General features: G+C 50.6%; 1 protein-coding gene across 2 annotated transcripts in view; it reads right to left on the bottom strand.

Moving 5' to 3' along the window:
• Nucleotides 1–207: 207 nt before the first annotated feature.
• The window catches only part of Tspan18 (tetraspanin 18), a 128,936-nt gene continuing 115,272 nt past the window's right edge, over nt 208–13,871 (bottom strand). For both annotated transcript variants that reach the window (XM_051184156.1, XM_051184155.1), the window contains exons 4-8: nt 9,028–9,102; nt 8,044–8,142; nt 6,795–6,977; nt 2,669–2,752; nt 208–1,431 (exon numbers count right to left, since the gene is read on the bottom strand). In XM_051184156.1, the coding sequence (XP_051040113.1) occupies nt 1,384–1,431; nt 2,669–2,752; nt 6,795–6,977; nt 8,044–8,142; nt 9,028–9,102 (489 nt within the window). In that variant the 3' untranslated portion in view covers nt 208–1,383. The remainder of the gene's footprint in view (nt 1,432–2,668; nt 2,753–6,794; nt 6,978–8,043; nt 8,143–9,027; nt 9,103–13,871) is intronic.

The raw sequence follows: 13,871 nt of genomic DNA, 5'->3' as shown, positions 1-13,871 counted from the left end.
CACAGTGTTCCTTCCATCACTGCCCTATCTCACTCTGCTGAGCCCATGGCAGACATCATTAATCAAACTTGAGATCCTGACAGACAACACTAATGGATTCAACACAGTCCTGACAGGGTCAGACATCTTGTAACACAGTTGGCAACCTAGTCTGTAGTCAGAGTTGTGTGTGTGTGTGTGTGTGTGTGTGTGTGTGTGTGTGTGTGGTGTGTTTTGGTTGTGAACTTGTGAGTCTGAGCCTAGAGAGAATAAAAAAAATGTCACATGGACAGCATAAATTCAGAAAGCATGTCATTGTGGAATGGCTGAGAGGCTGTGGGGTTCTTTAAGTCTGCAGACAAAAGTTATGTCCTTAATCTCTAGGAAGGGGAGAGTGAAGGAGCCACGTGGAGAGAGGCGCAGGAGAATGGAAAACCTTTCTGTCTGTTGAGGTGTGGTGATGCCAGAGCTTCAGAAGGCAGGAGGCTGCATTGGGAGGTAGTGAGCTCCACTTGTGGAGGTATGCAAGGGGAATTCATGGCAGGGGCCTTGAAGACCACATTCCAGCCTCAGCTCTGGGTAGAAAGAGAGAAATGAACAATATTGGGGGTGCCTCCCATTGGGAGGGGTATGGCCCACGGGGACAGGTGATAGGTGACAGTAGGCTTAGGTTAGAGTTACAAGCAGGGCAGAGTGGATACAGTCTGGATTTTTCTCAGCTGTAGAACTTGGTGCAGTCAATTCCTGGCCAGTTTACATTGGGATACTTGAGCAGTCCTGGCTGGAGTGATAGCGGCCCAGAGATGACCTAGTCATGCGCATACTATGTGAATGTGGACAAGTCATTGCCCTCTTCTGGGCCTTGGAGAGGCTTTGATCCAAGAGATGAGGAAATCATAGACTGCCATGTTCAGATCCACATGCAGCCACTCTCAGCCCGCCAGGTGCAGGAACAGCTTCACCGTCCAGCAGATGGCGCTGCAGAGTCAATCCTAGTGGTGTGAAAAGTGCATCTCTGTGGAGCCTCTGAGCTCTGGCTCATCCACAAGGGTGTGTTTCTGTCTTCTGGTTGCTCAGATCCTGGAAATGCTAAGAGAAGGAATGAAGGCCAAGGGACAGTCCAGTCTGACAGGGCCCAGGGGCTCTGAGGCTGATAATCCTTTGGTCTCAGGAACAGCTGGTCCGAGGCCAGCCATAAATCCTTGCTGAACCCATGGTTCTTGCCTTGGAGCCAAGTGAGGCATCTTCAGTTCACATCAGTCTTTGTTTTGTTTTGTTTAAAAAAATTAGTTGTATGCTCCTGGACATCCAAGCTGGCCTTGCCTCCTCTCCTGGGGGCATAGCATAAGGAAGAGAGGGGCTGGCTACTGGGCAGTGGTGGGCTGGGTATCTTTAGACCATGGACTACTGGATGCCCCGGAAGAGGCACATGGCAAAGATCATGAGGAAAAGCTGCAGAGAGAGAAAGAAGGTGACCCAGAGTTAGGTTGGGTTCTTGCTGAGGGGCCACCCAGCATGCCTCCTGAGAGGATTTTTGACACTGCCCAGGGCAAGCACACACTCACCATCTAAAATGAGAGTTTTGAAAGCAAGTGACCTGTTTAAACAATTCAAATCTGTATTCCTCGGGTAGGTGGAGACCTCAAGCAAAGCATAGCCTTTCTTGGGCCCCAAGTGTGTCCCAAGCACTTACCATGTAAAATAGGTTTTAAGTGCTATGTCAGCAGCCTTTCTAAGCAGCAGGAAGTGAGGCTCTACTGGGAAGTCTGATTCAGGTTACACAGCGCCAGTGGGGTAGCCTGGCTTGAGCAGGGATATACTGCCCTCAGAGCCCTTCTTCTAGCCCCTGCACCCTCTGATAGCTCACGGGACATGATGAGGTTTACAGAAGTCATAGTACCTTAACCTCGACCTGTGGCTACAGTGAGGCAAAGCTATGTACACCAGACACAATCCTGAAATTTGCCCAGCCTCGGGAAGATCTGTGTGTCTGTTTCTGGTTTTAGTTCCCACAGGAAGCCTTGTTCACTCCCAGCAGTGCTAACATACAGCAAGGGTTCCATATATGCTTGTGGAGTTAATGAATAACGCCTCCATTTCCTCTGCGGCTTACACAGAACTATTATCCCGAGACAAGGCACAGAAGACACTGAACAAGGAGATATCCAGGGTGCCAAGTGACCAGAGCATCCTTGAAGGGGGCCCTGAAGTGCAGGAGGCAAGGGCCAAACATCAGGATGCCTGGATTCATTGCCCCCAAGTTCATTGTAGAACTGGCAGGGCACTGTGAGAAGGGAAGACTGAAGCACCACCTAGTGGTAGCTCAGAGGTCAGCAGCCACTCAGATGTGTATGCTCTGGGGCCCTGTCATGAAGGGGTCTAAAGCACCATTGCCAAGTTAAAGAGACACTCTGAACACTTGTAAAATCAGGGTCTTATCCAGAAGCCCCACCCAGCCTTCAAGGCAGTTCACATATCCCACAAAGTGTCCTTGGACTGCAGAGCTGGGGTGAGGTGAAATGCCTCTCAGGGCCTGTCTGCTCTCACTATTTTGGGACAATCAGACATGTAGCTTTAGGCTACCAGAATGTCTCCAGCAACAGCAGCAGCAGCAGCAGCAGCAGTCATGGATCTGGGAAGTAGGCTGAGTGTCTAGGCCCTGGGGCATCTTTTCAGGGGCTCTACTCACCTCTATAGCCAGCACCCCAATGGCAAAGGCCCCAGCCAGGTAGACATAGGTTTCGAAGGTGTTGAGGATCACTGTGTAACAGCCCTGGGAAGGAAAGGCCAGGGTTGAGGGAGGTGCATTCTGCAGCTTGGCACCATTGTGGTCACTGAAGTCCCTGGCATTGGCCACAGGGCTCAGCCATTCTCATACTGATGTAGGGAGAATGAAGTATCAGGTCATTGACAGACTTGACAATATCCCCCCCTTGGTGACATCCAGTCCCTGAGACAGGTTGAAAACTTCCCAAGACTAACTCAGCCTCATACCCAGGGCATGAGGCAATGTCCAAACACCTAGGCTTCCCGGTGCTCCTTACAAGTGGGGATCGAACCCCAAAGGTAGTGCTGGTTGGGCTGGGCTTCTTCAATCTGAATGTCTTATGGTGCTCACCTGTCCACCAAGAGGGATGGCAGCTTGCAGAGATTCACAGCGCCCCTCAGTCCCTCTCTTGACCAGCCTGACTGTGGAGGGATTGGTGATTTTCCACCTGTGGCTCAAGGCAAGGCAAGCCAGCCTCTAGCTTTCACAGCCCTCCTCCCCCAGTCTCATAGGAACAGCCACCTCCATGTGACTCTTGTGCCTATGCCTCCTAGAACCTTGGATGTCAGGTAAGCAAGGGGAGACAAGACAAGGGGAGACTGGGCGCCACACACATTATACTTTGTGTCCACTGCTCCTCCCATGGTGGCCACAGATACCAGACCATAACAAGTCTTCTCTGTGAATTATATATACAGGCAGTGCTGGATATCAAACCTAGGACCTAATGCTGACCACAAAAGAGTCACGCCCATCTCATTCCGAATGAAATATATGCATTTTTTTAAAAGATGGGATCTCATGTATTCCTGACTACCCTAGAACTCTCTATGTAGTTAAGGATGACCTTGAACTTCTAATTCTCCTGGCTTTATCACCTGAGTGCTAGGATTACACAGTTTATGGGGTGCTGGGATGGAACCTAGGCTTCATGCATGCTAGACCAGTCTATTGGCTGAGATATACCTCCAGTCATCTAAAACACATTCTTAAAGAAGCAAGCATTTTCTTTCTTTTACGGCTGTCTGAATATGCTTTGGGCCCAACTGGAGGACTTCCAAATGGACTGGCTTGGTCGTGTGGCGAGGGTGGAATCGTGCCCATCTATGTGGGGTGACTATTGGCTTTCCGGTTCTTCTGAGACTGGGATCTTGGTGTTAAAATCTCTTGCTGTTTCCTAACCAGAATCCCAGTATCTTTGGCTAGAAGTGAACCTCAGGGGGCTTTCTCTGAGCAAGCAGACAGTAGTAGGATCTGAGCAGGGAGAGTGGCCAGGTAGGAGTCACAGCATCTTTCAAGCTAGGAGCTATGCAAGGGGAGGTTGCCATTTCAGCCCCAGGGAATGAGGGGACAGACTGCCTAGATACACACAGACCCAAGCACAAGTGACTCAAGCTGAGCAGAAGGTTGGCTGGTGGAAATTTCCCAGGGACAGGGAAGTCCTAGGCATGAGTGGCAGAGGGGATGGTGCTACCTACACTTATCATTCCCTCTGTCAGGAGCTTACTTTATGTGCCCTGAAACATTTGGTCCTCCGTGCAGCCCCTAGTGAGAAGTGGCTTCTCTGTGGTTTGCCTCCTAGGAAAAGGAGAGAGCAGGTGGGTGGCTCACTCAAGGTCATGCACACAGCAAGAAGGGAAGTCCAGATTTAGAGAGGGGCCTGGGATTCCTTTCCCCTCTATCCTGAGGGGATGGAACTATACTTCAGAAATGCCTGTCCTCGTGTGGCCAAGGTCCCCATCAGATCCTGGAACTGGCCACATCCTGTGTATCACCCCATGATGGAGCACCCCCATCTGGCACAGGGACAGAACATCACTCTGTAGATAGGTGTCATAGCACCTGTCCTGCAGTGTTCAAGATGGAATGTTCCCCACCCTGGTTCCTGCTCATTGTCACCCCAAGACAACCACAGAGAGGGCAGCTCATCCTGAGCAGTAACTCCCACATTCTCATCATTAAGGTGCCCTTCCTAGGATGAGCACCCCACTGCCTATCTGGAATCCCTGTCTGGGTACCTCAAAGGTATGTCACACTCAACATTTCCCAAACGTCACACACAATGTCTCTCAACCCTGAAAGCATAGGAATACCACTGTCATGTGCCTGTACTCACAACGAGACTTGTCACAAGGCCAGTAATTCACCTCACCCCCACTCCGGTCTGTTGCACCATCCTTCCTCCTTGGGAACACTGTTCATGGAGAACTGTCTTGAATTCCTAGCTCCAGGGCAGACAAAGTGCCAACCCCGCCAACATCCCTGAAGGAACTCCACACTTCTTGCTTGTGCCAGTCACAAATGTGTCCTGGGCTTTGTAGAAGGCAGTTCTGAGAGAACCTAATTGGAGATGGTCTCCCAGTGGAGGTCTTAACAGAAAGATGACTCAGAGGAGATGTGAGTGAGAGAATCAGCCCAAGTTGCTAGTCCCACTGAGCCTGGAGAGGCTCTGTGATGGAATCACTGTGGCTGTGTGGTCCTGCGGGAAGTGTCTAGAAACCAGGAGCTTGCAGAAGAAAGTTCAGGAAGCAGGAGGGGGTAGGGGCCTGGCTGTGAACTCTCTCCCAATCCCACCCAACTCCTGAGCCCTCAGCAGCTCCTTCAGTGAGGAGACTGCATCTTCTCTATGGTCTTCTTTCTTTGCAGACCTTCTGTCCTCAGTCAGCTCCCTGTCCAGTGCTCCCTGTCCTCAGCAAGGTCCTGGGTGGCTGCATTCTGGTGGAGGTGGGGGTGTCACAGTTGTCCAAATGTTCTTTGTTCATATTCCCTTGGCCTCTGAGAGATAGCAGGAGAGGCACATTCCTGAGCTGTGGCAGACTTTTCTTCCCTAGCAGGGGAAGGAGCAAGGAAGCGGTTGGGTCAGGAGGTTTGGCTTTCAGTGAGCAGGTAATGGCTTAGACCTGTCAGCAGTGGAAGTATGAGACTCCACACATCCTCGGTGCTTCCCAAGTTCTATTTGCTCTTCACATAGGTCCCTGTAATCCAAACCTTCAGTGGCCTGCTCTCTCCACAGCATCCACATCCCAGCACTCTCCATCTTTATGTGAGTCTCTTTCTCTAGAGTAGGAAGGCGGGCTGTGTGGTAGGGGAGCTGAGCTCTGGCCTCTTCCCAGGTGAGGTACAGGGACAAGGGCTGAGTGAGGCCATGCAATCCAGTCTCATCCCAATGACACCCTCCTCCAGGACTCTGGGACTGGGACTAAGCTCCAGTTCATGCACATTGCAGCACTTTCTTCAACCGATTTGATTTTCACCCTCATGACTACTGCTGTGGGCAAGGATCAATTTAGTTTGCTGGTTCACCATCTTCCTACCACCTCTCCCTAGATCAGGATCCCCACGGGAGCTGGGCCTTGTCTCTTGTGCTCCACAGGTTCCCTGGTATTTGGGATTCTTCCAGGGAAGTCTGGCCAGGGGAGAAACCCAGGTGTGGCTCTCATCCTCATCCTCTCCTTCCTCCCTGCCTGCCCTGCCCAACCTCTGTCCCAGTCTCTCTTTATAGAGGGACAGGGCCTCTAGCCGGCAGGAAGGAGGGGACCAAGGGTGAAGTGGTGTTGAGGGGACACAGCTGGGACCTTAGTTTTCCCCTAAGAGAAACAAGGCTGAAACAAAACCCTCAGATTACAAGAGAAGAAAGACATCTAGATGCTTCTCTGATTGTCTAGGGTCAGGTCAATGAGAGCCTACTCACCTGGGATCAAGGAGTGTTCCTAATTGACCACAGTAAGTTTCCTCACACATAGAGTGCATGCCTAAGGAGGCCCCCACCCCTGCCACCCCAACTCTGATTTTTATTATTAGAAGTTTGGAAAACTTACCTTGGAACCACATCCCAATTTCCCACTGCAACCTGCTCCCAACTCTTCTCCTGTCCACGTGGCCCTCTTGCCCACTCCCTTGACTCTCAGAGGCATGAGGAGGAGCCCATGCCACAGCCAGAACTCTGCCAAAAAAGCTCTGGACTACTTTCAGACCCCTGGGCACACATTGCTTCTCACGACTTTGCCCATATTTGCGGAGTGTCTCCCTGCAGGGAACAGGGCAGTACCTGTTTGTTTATGAATGGACTCCTCCCCAGCTGGCACTCCTCCCTGCTCAACAGCATGCCATCCCGAGTCTGGGGTTCCCTCCGGCAGCAGGCCCTGGGCACCTCCTCACTGTCCAGTGTCAGCAGCCGAAACACCGAGGCCATCTTGAAGTCTTCGGGTCCATTGACCCCACAGCAGCCAAACTAGAAGAGACCCGGAAGTGGCAACTAGAGCTGGACCAGAGGGGATGTCAGCCTCTGCCAGGGCCCAGCTCCCTCTGCCCTCTGTGGGACAGTGGTGATGACCAGTGTCCCTGCACTTCAGGGTCCTCTCTGTAACAGGGGCATGGCAGTATGTTCCTTACCTCATTAACACTTAGTAAGTACTTCACATGGAGTTGCTATGATTTTATAACACTTAGTAAGTACTTCACATGGAGTTGCTATGATTTTATAACTGTTACATTTGGCATGTGTATATTATATGCATATTTATTCATGTGCAGATGTATGGGTGGGTGTTGGGGGGCATGTGTATATATGCATGGAGGCCAGAGGTCAATCTCAGATGTCATTATTCAGGTGCTATCCTTTTTTTCCCCCTCTGTGTAGCCCTGGCTGCCCTGGAACTTGCTCTGTAGGCCGGGCTGGTTTTGAACTCAAGAGATCCACTTGCCTTTGCCTCCAGAGTGCTGGGATTAAAGGTGTGTGCCACCACCACCCAGCTGTATCTTATGTTTTGAGACAGGGGCTTTTACTGGGACATAAGGCTCATAGATTAGGCTAGGCTGACTGAGCAGTGAGCCCCAAGGATATACCTGTCTCCATTTCCCGGGTGTCGGGACTGTAAGCATACATCATAACACCTGTTTTTTTGTTTTTGTTTTGTTTTTTGTTTTGTTTTTTTTAACATGGGTGCGGGGAATGAAACTCAGGTCCTCATGATAACACAGCAAACACTTTATTGACTCAACCACCTCCCCAGCCCCTGTACTGATTATTATCAGCATCAGTGACAATGGCTAGCTAGTGCTTGAGACTTAAGTCAGGGGCAGAAAACAGATTTTGAGGGGAATCTGTACTGTGTGAAACACTAGCTGTGACAGATGTGAGTGCTACACAAATGATGATTCACTGGCCAAGAGTGGGATCAGTGATTCTTGATTTATTATTGATGTCTGGCACAGGCAGGGCATTGAGCTTTTTCATGTCAACATTATGACTTTGAATGCTCATGCATCTCAGGATGGCATGAGAGAGGAGCACTCACTGTGATCATGACCGAATTCCAGGTGGCAGAGAACATGTCCGTGTCATTATTGCCTTGGTAGTGCTTGGTGAGCTCCTTGGTGAAGAACTCTCGGGTGAGCTGGGGACAGAGGAGAGGGTGCTGAGACTTCTCAGCCTGGCCTCCCAGGTCATCCTAAGTTTTCATTTTGGGCAGGCACCCCTTCCCCAGGCTTGGGCCTTGCTGTGTCATCACAGGCCTCAACTAACCCTGGGTGGAACACACTGGGAACCCTGCTCAACCTTGCAGTTCTTCTCAGAGGATGAGTGTGGGAGTGGGGTGACTGTCATCCCATCCCTCCAAATAAGCAGGTGCCAGGCCCAACCAACAAGGAGCCAGATTGCGAGTAAAGAGGGAGACTTCAATTACCCATAGCTCCCAGCTATGTCCTCAAAGTCACTGTCCTCAACAGCTTCCTCAAGCTGGCTCCTTGTCTCAGGCTGGCCCATGTGTCTTATCTTTCCTGCTCTCCTGTTTGGAGCTCAGGCCCTTTCAGCTGTGGTGCCAGGCCTTGCCCACTAGGCTCAGGGTAAGAAGCTGGCTGAGGCTTCTAGAATGAATGTCTCATGATGTAGATAGGCTACTCAGACGGACTGGTAACCTAGCGTGGCACACAACATGCCCAGACTGGGGTTGTCCTCTCCAACCACCTGATCATGTGACACCCATCATCAGGGTGTCACTGGGTTGGACATAAATTCTAGAACCAGACTGGAGGTTATATCAGGTGGTCCAGAAGAGGTGACCCACAGGCACCCCTGGGTGAGGACTTCTGGAAATACTCCTACAGGAGGAGACTTCATTGGGCTGGGTTGCTCTGGACCCTGACCCCTCCCTGAGATGCAGGTCATATTTAGGCTTGTGGAACTGGATGAGAGACAGCTAGTTCTAAGAGTCTCTTTAAGGAGGCCTCCAGTGCTTGGTGGGTAGTGAAGCTGGCAGGGTGGGAAGCTGAGTGGTACATACGTGCTCCCTGAAGATGAAGGCTAGGATGGCTGCTGAGAGCTCTACCAGGAAGATGATCAGGATAAACAGGAAAAACTGCAGAGAGAAAGCAGTCATGAGGACCACGTGGGCATCATCTTACCGTGCATCCTTCCGTGATAGATGGAGTATACTCATCTTGTATGACAGACCTTCCCTGCCATAAATCATTGTTTTCATAACAAACACACCAAAGATCTACCCTTGGAGCCACAGAGTTGCAATAAAACGTATGAGCAATGCAGCCAAAATAAATCTGTCTTCCGAGCACATGGTCCCTGAGATAAGCTGCTTTGTGCAGGGTACAACCTGAAGAGCTCTACCTGGGGGCCCTGGGAGGAGGCTGCTGCTGCTGCAATTTGCTTGGGCTCCCTTTGGGGATATTTCCCTCTATGAATTATCCAAGCTGTGGGATCTTGGATCCTTGTGGATCCCAGGCTGGGTTTCTCACCCTGTCAACCTCAAGGCCACTTTTTTCTTACCCCAGTGGTTCTGGTTGCCATGGAAATAGAGTCCATGCTACCTTCAGTGGAAGCAGGGAAGTCATGTTGTCTTCAGCTGATACAGAAGTGTGAGGTGGTCAGAAAGACAGTGGGACTTCCAGAAAGTCCAGAGGAAGGGAGCTTGATGTTCAGCACAGAACTCTGTCTGTTCTACTCACTAAATTCCTATGTTCTACAGATTATCCAGGATGCTCTGGTGTGGGGCCCTCCCAGGCTGGATGGTTCCTTGTGCCAAAGTTAAGCTCCAGCCTCACCCCTGAGAGGCCTTCCTGACCTCTCAACAAGCCCTCTGCACATTATAGCATCAAACAGAGGCACCCCAGCAGATCCCTACTGTCAGACTTTGTCACTCGCTGTAGGCTGCCTTTATCTAGTAGCTGAGAGACCTCAAAAAATGAACAAATTGTCATGGCAGCCCTGTGATATGTTGTGTGTCTCAGGCTCTGGTCCTCACCAACACTGTTTTGAATTTGCCCCCAAACATAGGAAGATGCACTTTGGCTTGTCTTTCCCAGTACAGTTACAAACTCCATACCCTTGCTGGAGTCACCAGCAGAGGACCCACAGTGAGCATACAGAGGCTGGTCCCTATATCCCATCCTCCTGGCCACATTCAGGCTGGTCAGCCTGTATTGGCTGTACTGGACCAGAGGGAGAGGGGGTGTTGGGCTTAGCCTGAGGGTATCCCAGGTCTCTCTTTCTCAGTAACTTGGGGCTGGTAATGAGGCTGAATAATATAATGGATTGAGAATATCCCCATGTTGTGAAAGTGTCTCCAGGCCACTTGGATGAGCTATAGAAGCCCCCTCTTGCTAAGAACTAAACCAAGACTTCTTGGGTGCCCTGGGCCTTTTCCCATCAAAAATTCTATCAATTTATCCTTACCCTGAGAGACCCCAGTCATTTTCCAACTTGGCTTTTCTGCTCCAACATAGCTTCCCCAGACAGGTCCCAAATTGTTGAACTTGGTCCACTGTAGCGAGTAAGGTTTTTCTGCCTGCCACTGGTCTTGTCCCGCCACCGCGCCAGCCCCAACCAACACATCGAGACTCTGCATTTGATATAATGCTGTTGGCCAGGTACTAGTTTCTTATCGGCTAGCTCTGTCTTAAGTATTAACCCATTTTTGCTAATCTATGTGTTTCCACGTGGTCTCTTCTTACCCTTGGAGAGCCAGCTGGCGTCCAGCTCTCTCCAGACTCTCCATCTTGACCCCTCCTTACTCCTTTCTCTTTCCTCCTTGTGTCCTAGTCCCTCCTATCTTTCTTTCCTATTGGCCAACAGTGCTTTATTCATTAACCAGTATGAGAAACATATATACAGAATGGCATCTCCCATCAGGCCACTTTGGGAAGAATGAAGGATGGCTGTAAAACACAGACAGGCTCCTAGACATGTCAAATGGTCTGTCAATGCAATGTCTGAAGAGAGAAGGCCTATCTTAGACTATCCACAATGGGACTGTCTTTCTGGCCCACTGCTTTACTGAGGGAGTAACCTGTGGTTTTTCTGTATCCCTGGTAGCCCTACACTCCACTGTTCCAGGAAGTAGATGGGAAGGCACTCAGGTTCAAGCTGCCTCTGACTTCTGACACAGACCCTGGCCTTGGGATGTATGGCATCAGCCCATGTCTTTCCCATGGCTGTCTCTATGGCTTTCTTTTGTCTATAGATGAGTAAGGGAGGCTGGGGAGGTAATAACTGGTCCAAAGGTATGAAGACTGGAAAGCCCCGGGTCAACCCTCTCCTTCTTGGGGCTTCCTCCTGCCTCTATGCTCAGAGAAGACCTGCAGCCCAAAGGAAACCTGGCAGCTGAATAGCAGCCATGTTAGTGATAGTGTGGGACAGCCTGGCACATGCAGGTGGAGAGTTGACTCCAGCCAGAAACCCAGCATTTCTCAGAGACTGGAGTGGTCTTGGGCTGAGGACAAGGAGCAGTGTGAGAATGGACAGAATGCTTCCTAGGCCTGGGGTAGTACCCTAGTTGCTGCTCCCCAGTCCTTTCTGTCACCCTCTGACCTGGCCTCCATGAGTCTGGTTATCTCTGGGCTGAGCAGCCACTGAGTGTCCTTGCAGCCTCTCCATCTTCCACCCTGGCAGAGATCTTGCACTTCCATTTGGCTGGCCATCAGCTCTATTCATCATGGCCTCTCCAGGGCCCCTCCTGCTCTGTGACCTCCCTGACTGTTGGCAGGTTCTCAGGTTGTTGACCCCACAGTGATGCCTGCAATGCTGGCGATGTTCAAGAGTCACAAATCATGGCAGGCATGTGCCCATACACGGTCACTTTGCAGTTTTCGTGAGATTGTAGGCGACAAGCTTTGTTTGAGAGCGCCTTCACTGATCTGCTTGGAAGACCACTGAGAACTCATGGAAGCCTGGATGCCATCTAGGAAAAACAGTTCTTGGCTCTCACCACCTCAGTGTAGCACGCCACTCATGGTGATCTCCTTTCTGCAGCTTGGGGAAGGGGCATGTGCTCTGAGCATCAACCCTCCATTTTACTGTTGGGCTATGTCTCTAAGAAGAGTTGGTGTTGTTGCCATTTGGGGGTGACTGCAGGTGGTGGAACTGCAAATTTTGGGGTGACTGTAGGAGCTTTCAGTTCTTAAGAGTCTTGAATGACCAGCTCTGATTATTTTCATTACCCATGTGTCAAGTCAGAGCAGAGCCAAGTAAGATGCATATTTTCCCAGTGGATTGTAAAAACAGAATGACAGCTGGGAAGATCTGGTTGTCCCATTTTGCACATGAAGACCTTAGAGAGGTTAAACAGCCAGCTCTGGGATACACAGCCAAACTTCAAAGCTCAAGTTCTCACCGTCACCTTGGATCTGTCACATCCTTGCACCTCCATCCCAAAGCTTCTGAGATACTCTGGGCATGAACAAGCTGACATACACAAGGCAGACACACACTCACCCTGGGGTGGGCTGCACAGATCTGAAGCCTCAGGAGAGATGCCAAGAATGAATGTGGCAAATCTTGGCCTGGGAAAGGGGAAGAGAAGCCTGCCCAGAGGCATAGAGCCTGGCAGCCCCCACCTGGGGCAGATCTGCCCTTCACAGGGTGTGATTTCAAGAGGAAAGTTTAGGTTGCAATACCTATGCTGGACACAATGCTATTTCCGCTCCCCTGGACTCCTCCAGCCAAGTGACTTCCTCCTGCACCCACAGCTTCCTGCTGGTTGGGACTTTCCCCAGGGGACCAAACACACCCTCCCTGGGAAATCCCACCCTTTGATTTCTACCTCTGTTGAGCACTAAGGTTTGCAGAGCCTGGGTGCTCTTACCCATGGGGAATGTCCTGGTCCTCCTCCCTCATAAACAGTTCCCAATGTGCACATGGTACAGCTCATGTAACTGTTAAATACACTAACTCTCTTTCCCCCTTCCCCTCTTCCCCCTCCCTGCCCTTGTTAAAATTAGAATCTTTGGGTAAGTTGAACATAGGATTCCTTGTGACATTCAGAGGTGACATACAGGAAATGGCCGGGATAGACCGTTAGAAGTGTGGCAAAAGCTTGTGTTGTGGACACTGACCCACACTTAGCTAGGCTAGCCATTAGATGACTAGTCACAGGGCCAATATTCCTCAGACTTGGGGTTCTCGGCCCCAGAACCAACCAAGGGTTCCTTCATATCCAGGACTTATTGCTGCAGACCTTGGGGCCAGGGTCCTAGGATGGCTAAAGCCATGTTCTATTTGCCCTGTCCAGACAGCCAGGCTAAAGAGGAAGTCAAAATCTTTCAGGGAGCCAGAGATGCCACCAGGGTCTGACTCTGGCCCTCTTCACAGGAGCAACCACACAACCAGCTTCAGGTTTGGAAAGAGAACTGGTTGGAGCCTTTCAGAAAACCTTCCAGAAGGGGTGAGGCTGTAGCTCAATAGGCAGAATGCTTGCCTAGCATACTCAGTCCTGGGCTGGACCCTCAGCCCTGCACAAACTGGACCTGGGAGCACACCTGGAATGCTGGCATTTGTGGTATGGGCAGGAAGAGCAGAAGTTCAAGGTCCTTATCCTTGTCCCCATAGCAGCCTGGGCTTACATGAGACTCTCTTAGAAAAACAGAAAAGCTTCTCAGTGTCAGTGCCGCCTCAGGGCTGCCCCACTACCTGTAGACCGTACATGTGTTAGCACACAACTCACACACTATTACACAACCCACAAAACATATAACACAGGTACACACAGCATATACACATGGCAAAACCCATATGCAAATGTAATTATGTACACATGCTTCATAATAAACTATACAGAGTACCACATACCACACATGCACACAAAACACACATTCACGTATACTCACACATACATGC

The sequence above is a fragment of the Phodopus roborovskii genome, unplaced genomic scaffold, assembly GCF_943737965.1.
Source record: "Phodopus roborovskii unplaced genomic scaffold, PHOROB, whole genome shotgun sequence".
NCBI lineage: Eukaryota > Metazoa > Chordata > Mammalia > Rodentia > Cricetidae > Phodopus > Phodopus roborovskii.
Note: the sequence above shows the minus strand (reverse complement) of the source record. Positions and strands in the feature narration are given on the sequence as shown.